Genomic DNA, 19,187 nt, shown 5'->3' with positions numbered 1-19,187 from the left:
AACTAGATTACTGCAATGCCCTCTATTTAGGTACCAATCAGCAGAAGCTAAAAACGCTACAAATCCTACAGAACAATGCGTTGAGATCAGCAATGAATATCCCTAGATCACATCATATCTTTGAGTTGAGACGCAGTGCACACTGGCTATCTATCAATCAAAGAATAAGATTCAAAACACTCTCACTCACCTTCAAATGCCTTAATAACCTTGCACCTACGTACCCGTGTGACAAATTCACATGGAACTCATCAGACCGACCCTCCAGATCTGCACAGTCACACTGCCTTACGATCTCCAGGTTCAAGCTCCAAAAGGCAGGAGGCAGTAGTTTCCCGGTGCTAGCAGCTAAAATGTGGAACTCACTACCTGCATCCCTTAGAGCTGATCCCACCTATTGTAACTTTAGGAAAAACGCTAAAATATGGCTCATCTCAAACAAGCCTTAACCTCCTCATAGCTTATACACTATTCCCCGTCACTGCATCTACTGCTTTTTAGGGGGAATTAAGAGTAGACTAGATTAGATATTTATTACACGCATATCCTTGTGAAACCAATCTGTAAAATTGCATCTGGGCGCAGATGATAACTTGACTTGCTCAGGTAGCTATTTTCATGAGTTCTAGGTTCAATAGGTATGTTTTCAGCTTTGAACGAAAAATAGCAAGTAATGAACATTACCACACATAACAGAACATTACTTTGCATCCCTCTCTCACCACAGTCCTTACAGCATGAACATTCACAGGGGTGTCCCGGATTTTAGGAATAATATCACATTCAGCCAGATTAACTGCAACATTAGTACCCAGCGCAGGTTATTCTGAAGGAAACAAATGCATCGATTGGTGCATTTGCAAACCTTACGTCACGGTAAGCCTGCTTACGTCCGTGCACATCCCTCGCGCTGGTCTTCCTTATTCTTTATTTTTTCTGTCAGGCCACCATGGAAAGGGAGAAGGGACCACACGTAGTGCCTTCTCCTTGTTTCATGCAGGCCATTTTTTCAGTGAACTTTTTTTTTCAATGTACGTGAATGGCCGCCATGGAAGGGGAGAAGGACTATGTGTAGTCCTCTGGTGGCCATTTTCTTTGTTTACTATGGCCACTGCGGAAAGAGAAAATGAAGAAAACATTTTTTTCCGCGGTGCCCATTTTTTATACTGTAACTTTTTTTTCCGGCTGCGAAACGCAATGCGTCTCGCAGCCATGAAAGAAAAACATGGCTACCGAGTCTTATGGGCCGGGTACTAATGACAATATGCCCGAAGACTGCAGGCCATTACCACATAGGTAATTCTCCCGGGGCCTTTATTAAGGCCCTCGCTATGCTCGGCCCTGTGACTATGGGCCCCTGGTGCATTACCTTATGCAGTATAGCCCGCAGTCTCAGGGCACATTGCCAAAATATTTGACCGATGCCAGGATCGCAGTCCCAAATGTTGTGGAGAAGGTGCTTCCCATTTGAAACCTGGAATGATTTACAAAGGTGGACGGAGATGCCCAAGTGGCTGCATTACAAATATCCTCTATTATTACCCCACTGGGTGCCAGCTGATGAGAATGCCATTACTCATGTGTATGGCCTTGCTGCTTGAGTTTAAGCTTCCATGATTGCTGATTTGACTCTACAACTGTTGTTGGTGGTGGACCGCTTATTTCCTTTAGCCGATCCACAGAATACCGGCGGTAAACTGGCTGAACCTGTAAATTCCGATGTGTACTATATATACATGGAGAGGAAACTCCCGACATCCAGCGCATGTAACGATTCCTCCTATGAAGTGGCAGGGCTACTGTAGAACACTGGTAGGGCGACTCTCATGTGAAAAGATGACGGAAGTTTCATTGTGAAGTGTGGATCTACACACTACATTACTTTATCCAAAAATAACTGATGTCACGGGGACTAGTAGGGCTCCAAGCTCGCCCAGCCTCCTAGCGGATGTAATAGCCAAGAGAAATTCCACTTACCACATCAAAAACCTCAGATGTGTGTCTTGTAAGGACTCCAATGGTGTTGGTCCCAGTTGTTAAAGTACTTGCGATGGATCCTGTTGGGGCACTATTGGCTGCTTGACCTTCAGCAGCCTGCTCACATATGGTGGAACATCTACCAGCGGTGCAGCAGGGTCTTGGAAAGCCCTCAGCATTACCTATTGGGAATTGAGAATGGTGGTGGCCAGTCCCAGATCTAAGCCATACTTTAAAAAATCCAGTAGTCACCAATGATCCAAGGAAATTGGGTCCAACCTCTTTGCTGTGCATCAGGTTGAAAAGGAAGTCAAATGGTGACTGTAAGATGCAAGTGTAGTTGGATGGATAGAATATTGAACTCCTGTGGCCAATGCCCGAGCCCTTTCTACGAACTAGAGCCCCTGCCGCACAACCTCCAACCTTAAAGTCTCTTTTGAAAGGAGGGATTCAAAATTGGGGTTGTGGGGCTGTGTTCCGGGAATATTGGGGCATCCAGTATGAGGTTATGTAGAAGGGGAAACCATGGGATCTGAGTCCAAAATGGTGCTACCAGTTGCACCTCTGTCTTCTCTCACCGCGTCCTCTTCCTGAGGACACTTGCCAACAAGGGGAACGGTGGGAAGGTGCATAACATGCTCCTTGGCCACTAATCCAATAATGTGTCCTGGATTCATGCATTGGAACCTGGAGAGAGATTTCTGTACCAACATACTTGCTTCTTCTCCCTAGTTGCAAAGAGGTCTAGCCAAGGTTTCCCTCATTTCTGTAACCAAAAAAGTGAATAAATCTGAACCACTGCTCCGGCCAACTTCTACACCACTGTTTTTTAGCCGTCTGCGCAAATGCAAAAGGGGTCTAGCCATATGCAAATCAGTCACGTACTGCAACCAATGGGATCAGCCAGGGCCTGCACTGCGAGGCCAAGTCCCCTCTACACGGAAATACAAGTAACCCCAGACATGTTTCGGTCTGTTGGGCCTCATCGGTGAGGTGCAGCTTGGTTCCCTATGGCACAGGGAACAAGGGACCAACGTCTGGGCATTCCCTCTCTTACACAGGGAGACACATTATAACCAAAAATGTAATGGGTGATAAGATTTGAATAAATTTGAACCACTGGAACTGCTCTGGGCAACCTTCCACACCACCGTTTTTAAGCAAAAGTGTTCCAGCCATATGCAAATCAGTCAGGTACTGCCACCAGTGGGAGCATCCCAGCTTGAACTGCTAGAACAGGTCCCCTATGCGCATGAACACCAGCATCTCCCATTATGCGCGGGAACACTAGCAACCCCCATTTCTTCACCATCAACTGAAATGCCCTCATCTCTGAACCAAGGACATCACTTCCTCCTGGGACATATGTCTCATGGAAAGTTCGTGCCTGTGGTGTTTCCTCTCAAGAGGACGAGACAATGAGGCAGGCACAATATGCTTTCTGTTATATGTATACTTCTTGCCCTCCATAATGACCAACATGTCAGTAAACCACTGGGTGTTTATATACCTAGACACGGCCCAGGTCGGCTGGCTTTGGTTCGTGCTGGACCGTCATGATAACCAGATGCCAACTGTGCATGCTATGCACGTGTTTGCACTCCCGAGTCCCACCAACTTCTGCTCAGGCTGCCACCTCTTTCCTTTTCCCCGAAACCGCAACCACATGATCCCTGCACAGAGGGTGGGAGTTGGGTGGTGGGGTGGCCTGGAAAAGCATGGCCTCCAACTGATAGGTGGCTGAGGTTCGACCGCAAGAGCGCTTCCCTTTCCACAACCGTGGAGCCCTGTGGTGCCCCCAGCCCACAACAGTGCCACCTCCTCAGATGCCCCCTTGCTCCATAATCCCATACTCTCTGGTGTCCGCAACGGCCTTACACCAGTTTCTGGATCCTTCCGGCAATGGCCCGGTGGCGGCTATGTTCAGGTAAATAGTATTAAAAAAGCAGGCTGAAGGTGGAGGAGGGAGGCGCTTATGTTGTAGTTAGTAGAAAGAGAATAGGGAAGAGAAGCTAGTATATAGAGCTATTGGGGGCAGAACCAAAGATGGAAGTGTCATATAAATCATTGGCACGCTGTGCCACTAGTTCATTTAATTTTTAAAGTGCATACCTTTGGTTCTTTTTTTTTTTCTCAATTAAAATTTGTATTTCAGTACTTCAATATACAAACATTATTAATAAACATAAAAATATAAGTGATCAGGAAACATGTCCAGACGCATTTTCTTCTCCCAAGGCAAATGTATAACCAGCTGGGCTCATCGGGCACCGCCCAAGCCACAGCCCCTCCGAGACACACATGCAGCGTCCATGGCTCAGAAGTCAACAACCTAACCAACTCACCAACCCGACTTATTTGTTCTCAGCAGCAGAGCCTTTTCATGCATTATGGCTCATCTCCAACTGAAAGGCCTCACACGCCACCTCTCACCTTGCAAATCTGTGACCTTTAAAGCGAGCAACACAACAATGCACCCTTTGCAAGTTGTGTTTATATGCAAGATGTCTGCTAGGCCTATATGCAAAAAAAGAATTGGGCTCTTATGTGGCTAGTCAAATGTTCTTAAAATCATGCATAAGGACGTTCTGGAGGTTTGTGATAAAGAATCTCCATTTCTAACCGAGTTTAATAGACTTCTTTTATTGTGTCTTAAAGCTCTGAAAGTACAGTGGGTGAATAGATTTATCAGGCTTGCCTTATTTTATATTCTGAGATTTTTAGCTTTTCATTCATGATGTGGCAACTTATGCTACAGTGATATTATTTTGGCTTAACGTGTAGCTATAAGCATTCACATGTTGTCATGTTGCTTTCCTATGTAATTTCTGTATTTTGCAAGCAAACTCTATAAGGCAGTATTACTGCATATTTGCAACAAGTATAGCTTGAAATGTATGTGGTCAAGTGCCCAAATTGCAGAGTGGTTTAAAACACCTGATTCACTTTCATTCCTCAATCAAAGCACTTATCCGGCCCGACTGCGCACCCGCATGGCGAGGGTCAGATCACGCGGCGGCGCGGGCAGCGGTTTCCTTCCCTCTCCACACCTATCCAGCGGCTTGGGGGCTCCCTCGTACCATGGCACCCCTGGCGCTATTGGACCCGTTCACGCTGGGGGTTGCCATGGCGCCTGCAGTCACGCGGGTGTACTGCCCTTCATGGCCTACTATCACCAAACACGGTCACGTGTCCCTTGCAACGTGGGACACAAGCCGTCAAGGAAGGCGTTCACGTGACCAGGAAATACGAGATAAAAGAAGCCCAATACCCTTGATCAGTGCTTCTCAGCTGTTTTGACATCGTTTGGCAAATTTCTGTACTCTGTACTACGTACTTTGTTTACCACGACCTCTTGGATTTTGGACCTCATTTTTCTGGCTTGGATATTATTAGTTTTGCCCTCTCGGATTTGTTTGCTAAACTGGATTGCCTACCTGAAATGCTAAGACCATTGGACTGTGCTTACCTGGATTGCTTTTACTCTCTCCTTTGACCCTTGGTATTCGAATCAGGAATCAAGTACTGTATTGAACTCTGCTCTTTGCCTCACGTTGCCTTTTCTCCAAGACTAAGGTGGACCCTGTCATCAAAGAAGCTCCCTCCCATTGCCCCTATCCCAAACCACAACACCTTCAGGGGGAACAGTTAGGTACAAGGCTGTCATTGGGCATACTCACGGGTAAGTGTCTTTATCCTTTTTTGCTTATACACAACTGGAGTCTTTGGGCCTCATTACATGGTAGGCTCATGCCGGTAAAATACCGGCACCTCCTTGGTGGAAAGGGGAATTACCGCCCCATTCCAAGGTTGGTGTGGCGGTAATTCCCCTTTCCACCATTGCCCTTCCCCATTCCCATTTTTGCCCCATAGGGCTCTATGGGAATGGGGAAGGCGCTAATTACGGTACCGGAAATTGCGGTACCGTAATTAGATCCACTGGTCCCTTTGCGGGTTGGTTTTTAACGCCTGCAAAAAGCAGGCGTCAAATTCCCCAACCCGCAAAGGGACCTCGTAGTAAGGCGTTAAGGATTTACCGGTACCGGTAAAATATTGGTACCGGTAAACCCTTACCGCCTACCGTGTAATGAGGCCCGTTGTCTTTTGCATACCTAACGTTGTGTTTTCCTTGCAGCCACCTAGGACCCGTTGTGTTCTCTGTTCCTGCCACCTGTTGCCCAAATAATCGGTCAGCGAGTTGTTTACTCTTCTCTGACTGGTACTTGGGGACGGAGGTATACTAATCCACATGGACCTCAGAACTTGACATTCACTGTTTAGCCAAAATGTGTGATCATGGGCTAATAATGTGATCTCACTCTGACTTAACTGCAAAGATTGGAATGCACATTAGCAATGCTTTCACACCCTTACCACAAGGTAGATTTAATGAGTGTAGTGACATGATGTACTCCGGTGCTCCTTAGCGGCCCCCCCATGGATGTCACTAAGAAACAGCAGAGGAAGAAGCCAAAAAACAGAAAGAAGAACTGGACCTGATGGAAAAGAAAATCCAAGCAGATTCAATAATTCAAGACATAAAAACCAAATTAGAGAAAATCAACGCTGAAATAAGTACATTTAAACAGTTCTCCGTAACAAGATTTGGAAATTATAGAAAGATTTTGACAATTACAAGGAGGAGAGGACATATCTCTATTTGGTTTCTGATTTTAACCAACAACAAAATACGAACCAAACGAAGAGAGGTAGGCCAAATAACCAAGGTTACACTAAAGAATCTGTCACATTCTCATATGCATTGAATACATCAAACAGCAGTGATTCAGATATAGCGAATGGGGACCCCTCTACCTCCAATGCAGTTCCACAGAATCAACAACCACATTTATTTTCGGGGGAGAGGCAGAAGAGCAAGGTTCAGACAACAAGGCGATCACAGAATGAGAACAAGACAGTGGAACCCACAACAACAACCCGCAGTTTGGTATCTCCCATCTTTAATCTGTGCACACACAATTTGACGAATGAAGACTTTAGTTTACTGAGTAAGGACCTCAGTTTTGTTCCTAGCACACAGGCTAACAGGTTCAAAACATAAATTGAGTTTAAAATTTTTTTTCGCATAATGATATTAAAATATTTTTTTCATGACCCTACATAGGAGCCACATAGAGAGAAGAGTGTCAGAGAGAAGAGTGTCACAGGTTTAAAACCACCTTCCAATTTTTATCCAGTGGCAGCTATGGTAACCCTAGAAATTATGGCTTTTGAAAACAAGATACTGAGGGAGACAGAGAAACTTCTTAAAGTAAAGAATAAATATCGTCACAACTTGACAAAAGCGTAACGGGCAGCCCTTCTGAACTTGGAATCCCATCCTCTGTTTGTAATTAAACCTGCTGATAAGGGGGGTGGGATTGTGCTATGGTCTAGAGTAGCCTATATGGTAGAGGTACAGAAACATCTTGACAATAACATATTCTATAACAGGTTAGATATTAACCCCACACAAAGGTTAATAGACGAGATTGGAAGTTTGATCTTGCATGCCTTCTACTATGGTTGGATTGATGAAAATTAGAGAATGTTTCTGATACATGAATTAACGACTCTCCCAGCATTCTACTGTTTAACAAAGGTGCACAAAAATGAGGTCACACCACCTGGAAGACTCATAGTATCTGCAATAGGGTTAATTTTTAAAACCATTGACAATTTATGCAGACTTTTTCTTAAGACCTTTTGTGCATACCATGAGGACTTTTGTGAAAGATACTACAGCTATGATCAACATCCTAGCAGAGTTAACTATTCAAAGTGATGATATTCTGGTTATCTTAGATGCAGAGGCACTCCACACGAGCATCCCACAGCTGGCGAGCGTGGAGTTTATGTGGCTATATCTCAACAAAAGAATGCATCTGATAGACTCAGTTCCAAGAGAGTTTATATTGGAATGAATCTGTATAGCTCTTTCAGAGAACTATTTCCTCTTTGAGGTGGTCTTTTTAAAACCAACAACATGGCACGTGTTTGGGTGCTACGTTTGCCCCGGACATAGCAAACCTATATATGGACCATTTGGAACAGTTATCAATATATCAGTCAGTATCAATATATGACAGCACAACCCTTTCACTCAAAACATAGTATGTTGGTATCGATATATTGATGACGTGTTTATGGTATTGAAGGGTATGAGTGATTCTCTGACAGAGTTTATAGTCTGGGTGAATGTTCAAGATCAGTTAATCAATTTCATGATGGCCCAAGACAATACATCTAAGTCTTTCCTTGACCTGGAAATCTCGAAAACCACATCCGTTTTTTTAAAGACGACCCTCTTTAGGAAACCATCAGACAAGAACACATTACTGGCATATGAAAGTTTTCATCCTGCAAGCTTGAAGGAGAATCTTCCTTATGGGCAGTTTTTAAGACTACACCAAAACTGCACCAATGTGTCAGATTTCGGTGAACACAATAAAGACCTTACAAACAGATTGAGAGTGCGTGGATATCTGAATCAGTCGATACGTAGGGCGAGAGGGAGGGCACGTAGCACGGACAGAATAATAATAATGAAACAACAGAAAGTAATGGTAGAAATAATTACCTGTGTGGCTTCATTTAGTCCAATAAATCACAGCCTCAGAAGGACAATACTCCAGAATAGGAATATCGTTAGAACTCCAGGGTTATTCATTATTCCATATTTTATAACTAAAGTTTGCAAAAATGGTACTCAGACACTATCACTACCTTAGGAATAACGTAGTTGCAACGCCAGAGCGTACTGATGAATGTAGCCTTGGCTCCACTCCAACATGGCAGCCTTATTGTCCTTAGTGTTCCCAGCATCGGAATGCATCCGAAAATAACACTGCATTACAAGAAGGTCATAAAAGAGAGTGAGGCGCTTAGATGCAGGTCCTCTCGATCTGGCGTGGTGAAAAGTCCCTTTCGGAACATGGTGATCATTTAATGTGAGTAGAACATAAAGAAACTTACAGAATGAAATTTAAGTCGATCAATGTTTGAACTGCAGAGTGGCGGGCGGAGTGCAGCTGTAGCTGTTAGCCTCGCCCCCTTAAACAGTGGGAGTAATAACATATTTTGGAAAGCACCATTGAGAGCGGTGTGGCGGAGTAAACCACTATTAAAGAATGTGGGTTTATGTTGACTATGCTCACGTACAGCTAGTTGGTATGGGTGAAATGTTTCATGCCAAAGCGAACCCTGGGCTTAAGTTGAATATGAAATACAGCTCATGAATAGCCGTGTCGTAACAAAGCCTGATTAACATGGGTTCCCCCTTTTCTTTCTTTTTTCAACAAATTAATGATGAGCCTTCGTGCCATAAAACATGGTACTAAACTTTAGAGTGCGAACGTGTTAGGTTGCAAAAAGGGCTATAATTGGTGCCTGTGACAAATGCGTACACATTCCGTTTGAAAATAGAGATAAACAGATATAGGCTTGTTTAAAACAATCTTGTATATTGTATGCATAATGTTCTAGCCCAAATTAAATTGGTCATATTTCATTGCAACATTGTAGGCAAGCTGACATCACTTCGCCAAAATGCAGTGAGCTCTCTTTCTTCAAAAGCATCAGGCTAGATGGGTGAGTCACAATATTAATGACCTAAATAGAGGCTACTCCTGTACCTGCAGGATACACAATAACTGTAGGAGGTTTGTAATTAAATGAGTAGTTTAAGTATGGCATCTCCCTCCTTTAAGATATTTTAGAAGTTGTCGGAGAGTGATTCCGTTGAAAGAAAATAAATTAAGAAGTTCTCCCTAAACATGAGATAAAGATAAAAGGTCAGTGTCAAGCTGTGGATTGTTAGCATATATGAGCTAGCTAACTAGAGATGAGGTGTTCTACTGGGTTTTATGGTATATATATATATGGGATACATTACTCACTGTAATCGTATTTCTGAGAGTCAAAGCTTGAAGGACCATGGGTACAGTGGACATCACACTAGGGATAGTATTACTGGTACGCCCTGTCGAGGTCCCTTTTCGAATTTCGAAAACAACTGTAATACTCTGCAACTTCCACTAGACGTCGGCCTATGCATAGCATGTGATCTAAGCATATTTCACAAGCCTCAGAAATATATATATGTGTATATATATAGGTCTATGTTTTTACAGTTCTACACATGGAAAAGAACTTGGAGAGTCTACAACAAATCGAAGTGAATCATTACTTTGGCTATTGGAACATCTTGTGGAGATACAGGAAGGATTTCACGGGTGTAGGAGGATTGAGTTGGTACATGCACCAACACTGACTATAAGATATATATAAGATGGAATAAGATCTTTAAGAAGTCTGTGAACTGTGGTAATGGTTGTCACAACCACCTACTAACCTCACATTATGACCAGGTGTTTTTAAACACATGGTAGAGATGTCATAATCTGTGAGAATGGCAATGGCATCTTTGGTCTTATTTGTATAGTTTTATGTGTGCTCTGTGTATGAATTGGTATTGTATAAAGAATATTAAATTATTTATTACCTCTCTTGGATTAACGTGCATTGAATTTCTCAACTCTAGTCCGTATTCAGCTTGAAGTCATTGACCTATGTGGATACGGGAGGGGTAGCCTGTTTCCCTGGCTGTTTTACTGTCACCTAGAACTGTGTTGTTGTTGCACTGGCCCTCCTTCAGTCCCATATCACTTGATTTGATAAATGTATATTCTTACCAGCCAGTCAGGTCACCAGAGGTTCTAGTAGAGCGGACTAACTTTGGCAGAACCAAAATTAAATGTTCTCCCTGGTTGCTGCCAGTCACAAAGTTGCTTGGGCTATCCAGAGCACTGCCCCACAAGAGAATGAGGGAATGTCTTTGCTATGTCCTGGCATGGTATGTTATTGCATCTTTTCTTGCACACCATCTGCCATTTTCACACTTTCTAGGAGCTTTAGGATCAGCAAGACATAGGGTAGTGGGCTAATGCGATGTTCACAGAATGAGTCATTAATACTCAATGTGCTCATGCAAAGTTTCATTAAAAAAATAAGTTTCCAGGAGTAAGCCAAGAGGCAAATAAACTGTGATGTCCAGTTTATAAATAGTTGTGGCTAGCTACTACATATCTGGCAATATCAGGAGTTAGGCTTTTTTGGCGCAGCAGACGGTGTGAGCTGAATCAGTTCTAGAGACTTCTAATTGCCGCACACGCTTTGGTTAACTGGAAAAGCCAGATTTATGATCAATATGGAACGCCGGCACTTGCACACACACAACTTCCCAGCAGTAGGTGTTTGAAATATAATTTGTAGTTTGCCACAGGCCCCTTTGCAACTTTGGATTGAAAACTCCATTAGACTGTTGAATACTGTGCAAAAAAGATTTTTCCAACAAAGAGTCTCCCAGCTCCCGCCCGGCGGCTCTGGTGAACAACTAACACAAAAGAAATGTCTCTCTGAGTTCTTTTGACACAAAATGGCTTCAGCAGTTTGTCCAAACAGTTCTTGGTTTATCCCCTCAGGAATATATTGAACCTAATAAGTTGCTCTGATTTGTGCCTGTTGGTCTTTAATAAACACCACTTCCTCCTTGTTCCTTTTCGGATATTCCTGCTTTTGGCCTCGGGTAGGCCAGGGGCTTGCTCAGCCCGTGGTCATAGTTATTTTCACCCCTTCCTGTGTTCTTCTGATTAATAGCCTCGGGAGGGCTGCAGGCATGCATGGCCCCGTTTTGGCTGCCGTTGTTCTTAAAGCTTCTCTTGATCACTCCTAGGGTCTTCCAGTTATCATCCCATTGTGGGCTAAGGGCCTGCTTGGCCCCATTTTGGTTACGGTTTCTCTGGCGGTTTCGCTTAACCCTCCTTCTAGGGTCTTCTGAATGGCCACCCAATCTGGGCTGTGGCACTGCATGACCTTGCGTTGTTTACTGTTTCTCTGGTGGTTTTTCTTACCCCTTTCTGGGGTCTGCTTAATGTTAGCCCCATAGGGGCTATGGGACTGTTGCGGCACACCCGCTCTGCTTTCTGTGCTGTGGGCTGTGTACCGTTACTCAAGTGGCAGGCTCAGTTGTGGAGGTGGTCTTCCAGGCCAGCGCGTACTTGCTTCCTTGTCCTGACTCAAGACCGCGCGGTCAGTTGCTTCGCTTCTGTTCTTTCCTCTTGCCTGAGAGGAGCAGGTCACTGGTGCATGTTCCTTCTCAGGAAGTAGTTTCCTCTCCGGGGTGTACTGGGTTCGGCAGGATCTCAGCTTCTGGTGAAGAGGTAGTGTTCGGAGTGATGCTTTGTGTCCCTACTCACCACGCTGACTGTGTGGTTCTTCCGTTCGTCTCCTGCTGAGGGGACTGCACTTCCTCCTTTGCGCAGCAGCGCAAGTCGGCCTCAATCTCACGCCTCAGCTGGGACGAATTCCCTGGATTCATCGCAGTAATCAGACAAATATATATAGATAGGTAAAGAATTATGTCAATCAAAAAGAGTGATTATGAAGTGAGTTTCCCCCATCTCGAATGGAAGACTACTAATACCAGGATGCAATTCAGCAGAATGATTAAAAAAAAGGTGTCTGGGTTTTGTAAATGCAGTTTGAAGACTTATAGTCAGAGAGCATATGTGTGAAAGCTAGCCTGGTTCTTTTCCATTGTTTGAGAAAGCCATGCCTCATAAAGGATGAGAGGAAAATGTGACTTACAACAAAAATGTATGTTTTTTGCTGTCAAATACGAACACGAGAATATATTAGGGAGACATTTTAAAAAACAGTGTGGCATAAATAATTTGTCATGGAGAAAGGCATTGATGTAAGTGGCTAACTGGTGCTTTGTGTGTTTTTTTCAGAATACAAATGCAAATTTGTCTGTTCTTTCAACCAAAACGTTAAGATCATAATTGCCAACACAATGGCTACTGAAATGAACTGTCACTTATGAACGGCTTCCATTTGAGGTGCTCTTTAAAAGAAAGAGTGCAGTAAGTTGTATTTTTGAGGCCCCAATCAGACCTGTCCTGCAGCATCTGATGGGCCTGGGCTGCCAACATGGTAAGGGCGGGTATTTTTCTGGAGGGACACACAAAGGATTGTGAGGTGGCAGGCAGCACAACCATGCTGGGACTGACAAAAAAAAGCATTGTGCCTGGATGCAGCCTAGCCCCTTTTGAAAACAATCTGAATTACTTAACTTACAAGTGCCAGCTGGTGCCTGCCTGCGGGGTCCCCATGAAAGCTGGGCCCTGGGCGATGACTCAGAAGGCCCGTGGCTAGGGCAGACCCTGATCCTCCACCAAGAAACTAGAGGTAAATCCTCCACTTTACTGCCAAAAACCGTTGGATTTATCGGGTGGAATTTCCGCTCACTCTAAATCCGACAAAATTCCCATGGAGTCCTCCAAAGATGGGTATTAACACTGCTGTTTTCCCACTCGTAATCCTGTGGTAAATTTGCGAGACCGAGTGGTGGAAATGGTAAACGGCTTTCGTGGTAATTCTGACAGAATTACCATCAAACTTGTAATGAGGCACAAAGTGTATTTCATACAAACTATATCCATAGCACTTGATAAGCATAGTTTGCTTTTTAGAAGAATTTTATGGAAACAACAGTTGCTGAGACACACCATCTTCCAAAGCACCTAGTAGATTCATACACTATAATACAATGTGTTCCCAAAGCAATTAACATATGGAGCATCTTTCACACAATCTGTTTTATAAACACTTTTGAAAGACAACTTTCGTACAAACTATACAAACAGTACTTTTTATGCCATTTTCAAAAAAAGTTGAGCATTTCATTTTCGACAAGAAAAGAATAAAATAAAACTGCAATGTTTGTGCAGGCTATCCACGCTGAATTAATCAAGGCAACATATTGTTGGGGATATTGAAATGCTTAAAAGGCACGCAAAACACACACATTTTATAGGCACGGTGCCTTTCTTACAAACTGCATATAAAAAAGCACTTTAGAATGATCAAGGGATAAACATTGCATGCACAACTCATAGTAGTGGCTGTTCTGGGCTCTTGTGTACTTTTGATGTGAGGATGTTGTGATGTGGATGGGGGATGGGGGCTACATACAGTACAGTCGGTGCCTTAAAAAGACATCATAGGCACCTACAGTTATAGAAACACAAAGCAACGTGTTATACCATCTGCATCCAAAGCACTTTACATACACAGCACCTTCCTAAAAACTGCATGCAGAGCGCTTTACAGAGCACCCCAAGTGCAAACTGAATAACAAGCACTGTCCAAGTGCAGCACCTTTCTTTAAAACTGTATACAGCGCCCTTTAAAAACAAAACACCTTTTTCACAAACTGTATCCAAAACACTTTACAAACACGACACATTTCTTACAAACTATATCCAAATTAATTTAAAGACACAGCATCTTTCATGTAAACTTTATCCAAAACTTTTTAGTAATAGAGACCCTTTCTTATAAACTGTAATGGAAGTACTTTGCAGAGACAGCACCTTTAATTCAATCAGTATCTACAGAACTTAACAAACACAACACCTTTCATTCAGACTGTATCCAAAACACTTTGCAATGACTGTACGTTTGATCCAAACTGTATCCACGGCATTTTTCAGAGATTACACCTTTCATTCAAACTGTAGCCAAAGCACTTTATAGGGTCAACACCTTTCATTCAAATCTAAACCACTTTGTAAACAGATACCTTTCACGCAGACTATATCCAAAGCACTTTACAAATACAATTTCCATTCAGATATACTCCAAGCACTTCACAGAAAGAACATCTTCATTCACACTCTATCCAAAACCCTCTGCAGATATATCACATTTCATTCAAATTGCACCCAAAGCACTTTACAAACACAACACCTTTCTTAGACACTGTATACAAAGCACTTTACAGAGACAGAACCGTTTGTGCAAACTGTATTGACAGGATTTTACTGAAATATACTTTAGAGAGACAGCACCTTTCTTACCAACTGTATCCAAAGTTCTTGGAGTAGACAAGGCGCTGAACAATGTGTGCAGATCGTATAACACTCAGTGTACGTGCTTGGGTGTCAGTGAGCCATTAATGGGGGAGGGGTTGATGAGAAGTGGGGTGGTCCATGTGGGGATTACCTTTGCTCGCAGCACATTGCACTGCAGGGCGCACTTTTCCTGGTCGTACAGCAAGTCAAACTCCAAGGTGCCCAGTGCTGCTGAAATACAAAAGTCAGGAAACTGGTCAGAGCATGCCATTCCCACAGGAAGAGCACATCATGACATCCGGCAAGCACGAGGATGCTTTATCACAGGGGGTTCTATGTCATTTCATCGCAGGATGTTTTTTCGCTGGGCTTTTTACTGTGGATTTTTCAATGAAAAATCTCATTGAATTTTTATTTTTTATTTTGGGGGAGGGGTTCCCCACAACCCTAAACTCCCATCCACCTATTTTTTCTATGATTCTGAACACCAAAAAATATTTGTGATAAAAAACCCTGCGGGAAAAAAAAACATCCCACGATGAAAGGACGTTATACCATTACAGAGATTCCCATTTAGGCAAACATACAGTAACCACAATTGGAGTCTTATTCTCAAAGAGGTTTCTGAAGGCAAAGGTTGGCAACCAGCAGCTCACAATGTGACTTTGCCCACGACTCTCCTGATCCCTCGCCACTGACTACAGTGGCTAGGGCTGATGGGAGATGTAGCCAATCGCATCTGGTGAACCACAGGTTCCCTACCCCTGTCTTCAGGCATGGGCAAAATGGTCCCCTGTCCAGGACCCCGCTGTGACATGTTTTTTCAACAGTGGCTCAAACAGCGACCTGTATCAGTGTGTGAGGCAGTACATCTTTAAAACATTAGCTAAGCAATGTGAGTGGGCCTAGATTAGTTGTTGGTGTTACACCCTTTTCTAGCCATGATTATACCAGATCCACAAGTTAGGCAATAGTTATTGATCGTTTTGGATTCCTGTGGCGACTTTGCAGCTATTGAATTGGTATAGCAGATGCAGACAATGGGGTTCATTACGGGGTTGCTGGTAAAACCCGCCCGAAGGCGGCAGGTTACCGGCAACCCTGTAGCACCCTTACAGCCGCTTGATATCCCGCTGCCACCAGGATATCACAAGTGGTGCCGGGAACGGTTACTCCCCATTTGCATGGAGTCCCATACGGTGCCGGTACTTCAGTGAGAGACATGCCGTTAGGGGCCTGAAAACCCAGCAAGCCAGGCCTGCCATGGGGATCCGTGCCCCCTACTGGCGTTCTCATAGTATGGCGGTCCGGAAAAGGTGCCGGTACGTTGCTACTCGGAATGAGGCCCAATGTCTGAACTCTTTGGTGTTCTTGCTCTGCTTTGATTCCGCCACTTGCTGAATACTACACCTCACAGCATATAAAGTGTTGGCTCTTTGCAAAAAAAACAATTTGGTTTTTGGCTGAAGGCTTTCTCTTCATCAAAGAAGTACTAAAGAAATGAGTTATTGTGCATGTCATGCTCGCTAGCTAATTGCACCTCGTACACAAGCACGTCCAGGCACTTCTGTCACGAAGACGCAGAAAGCTACCAGGAGAGGGTAGCATCATTAGCACATTCAAAGGCTCGCACCAGAACCCATCCCAGCAAAATGCAGTGTCTTTACTCAGGCGTTTAGCACATTCGTTAATGAGGCTCACAATTGTATGGTGTTTATTTTCTCCACATTTCCTACTCTTGTGTTTATTCATTCGGACTTTTCCACGTGAATAATGAACATAGGGACGTAGAGGCTTTGTACGTGGCGTGAACCGAGCTGGGTTCCACACTCATTGTTCACCTTCAATTTAAGTAGAATAATAGTGGTTCCATGTGTTAATATCCCCACAAAAATATTGTGATACAAAAATATCGCCATATTGACCCATGGACCCTGCTGGGGACACCCCCGCAACCCCTGCTCCCACAAATTATCCCCCCCAAAAATATCGCCTATGGCGAGACAAACGGCCATATGTATGGCAATATTTTCTGTGGGGCTATAGGGATACCATAAAAGTTCCTTAAAAGCACACACGCGGCAGGGATGGAGTGGGCTCCTGCAAATCAAGGCACATTCATTCCATCAGCTTAAAAAGGGAGCATTTTTACCCGTCAAGCAAACGACTAACATGAACATTGCTTGCTTTTTAAAATCTCGCCATGCTGTCAGCCGCGGATATCTGCGCAACCTCAGTGGCAGCATTGGGGGAACACCACAAAATAACCGACCTCCCCCCAAATTCGACATTTTACATTTGTATGTATTTTTGCCAATAAAACACACCTTACTTTATGGCAACTATAACCACTGAACTCTTAAGTGCAATATTATGTTAAAAGTGCTTATATAGTCACCAACGTGCGCTCTGGCGTATCTGTACATAGGAGGAGGCTAGGTAGGGTTAGTCGGGAGGAGGGGAGTAGGAGAGTGGGAGAAGTGATGTGCTGTTAGCAGCTTCAGCTCGGTATACACCGAGTGCTGGCCTTTGGTGCAAGTATCGGATTCGGCTAGACCTCGTGTGCTGCTGGTGCTGCTTATATGTTGTTGATGCGGTGTGGTAAAGTGCATGCGGATTGCTGGGAGAGAAGTGGCTGTGTGACTTTTGTGTGGGTTGAGTATGCAGAAAGTTGAGGGTTGGATTAGTGGGGTCTGTATCCTGATTCAGGTACGTCTGGTTCCGTTTGAGCTGTATCCCTGCGGGTGGGGTTGTTGCTGCTTCCTTGTGGGCTGTCTCGCTGTGGTGGTGGTGGTGAGTGGATCCAGCTGTATCATAGTGAGTATTGTGTGCAGTGATAGGTGTATTTGTCAATGAAATTGTCATTTTTTTCAAAGGCTCCTCATATGGCCAGATAGCAATGGAAAATGGGTCCAATTATGTGGAGTCATTTGCCCAGGATCACACATTGCATTCAAGTGGGAAACTAGATTCTTACCACATATATAATGTGTTTGATATGATGGTAGGCGGACCCAAATGTAATCACTATACATAACTATTTGCAACCTGTGGGGAAAGAGATTAACTAACCAACCTTAATGCACTCATTTATACATGCCTTTACGTATCAGAGGCACTAGAGAATTCGAGATCATCAAAACAAAGTTTCATTGCACATTTATAAGAAAGCTGTTAGCAGTGACTTAAGAAATTGATTAATATCTAACATAATTAATTATTCCAAACAATATTTTCCACTAAATGTACAATGATACTGCTTCAAGAAAATATCATATAATTTATAGAAAGTTCGCATTCAGTACATTCAATTCATTTAAACCATTCTGCTAACGACTTCTCGAACAGACACTTGGATTCCTCCAACTATTAAATAATTAACTGAAACTGTTGGTTGGGTAAAGGAGTTCTGACTTTATTTTTTCACAAGTCCTCTTTGATCCTATGTGAATACATCATGTCAAAACACACTGGGACTATTTGTATTCCAATCTATCTTTGATGATATCCAAGATGTGTGTCCGCTTCTCCCATCGTCATTAGGGCCCAACCATTAAATAATTAATTCCTAGAACATAATGAATCCCTGCTTAGAAAAATATTTGCAAAACTAAAATTAGTGAAAAACAACCAAACCCTTGTATTTCGAAATGTATCTATTGCCCTTGATGTCAACAATGATCCTATTATTTAGGCTTGCATGTTAGTTATATACAGCTAACTGCATAATCTCTTGCTATGGCATAGATGGTGTCTGGATGCAGAGCTAGGCACTTTAACATGAATATCGCATTAAGGAAGGTCTAGTATTATACGCATACAGCAGTGGAACACAAGAAACTGCTCTGGTATTAATATAAATGAACTTTGACCCTGTAAATGGCATTCTGTTCATTTCTTGTAGTCACATCCTGGCTTGAGGCCAGTTGCTAAGTGTGTTCTATTTTGATAAATAGTGGAAGTCTGGTGCAGGCGTGTGAAGGATTGAGCAGAGGATTACACAATGTGGTCAAGTATAGGATTCAGAATTCAAGTTGGGTCGCCTGAGCCCGCAGTCACCAAATTAGTCAATAGACTCATAGCCTCCTAGAAGGGGAGGCTCGCTCGCCTGTAGAGAAAAGAGCACATCTCTCAGATATTCATGACTTGTTTATTAATCATGTCTGCTACTTTGGCCGTAGCGCTCAAGCTTTTAGCGACGCGCACACATTATGGAACTCCACAGCCAAAGGAGCGGACATGATTAATAAACGAGATGTGAATATCGCAAGCGTTAATATGAAGACTGTTAAA

At 43.4% G+C, this 19,187-nt stretch overlaps 1 protein-coding gene across 4 annotated transcripts in view; it reads right to left on the bottom strand.

The window, feature by feature from the left end:
• Positions 1-19,187, bottom strand: part of DOC2A (double C2 domain alpha) — an 890,443-nt gene that overhangs the window by 439,903 nt on the left and 431,353 nt on the right. For 3 of the 4 annotated variants that reach the window (XM_069651972.1, XM_069651973.1, XM_069651974.1), the window contains exon 3: positions 15,046-15,125. In XM_069651972.1, the coding sequence (XP_069508073.1) occupies positions 15,046-15,125 (80 nt within the window). The remainder of the gene's footprint in view (positions 1-15,045; positions 15,126-19,187) is intronic. The other variant, XM_069651975.1, reaches the window with a different exon arrangement.

Source organism: Ambystoma mexicanum, chromosome 3p (genome assembly GCF_040938575.1).
Source record: "Ambystoma mexicanum isolate Mex_15411 chromosome 3p, UKY_AmexF1_1, whole genome shotgun sequence".
NCBI lineage: Eukaryota > Metazoa > Chordata > Amphibia > Caudata > Ambystomatidae > Ambystoma > Ambystoma mexicanum.
The sequence above is the reverse complement of the archived record's forward strand: the minus strand, read 5'-3'. Positions and strand labels throughout refer to the sequence as shown.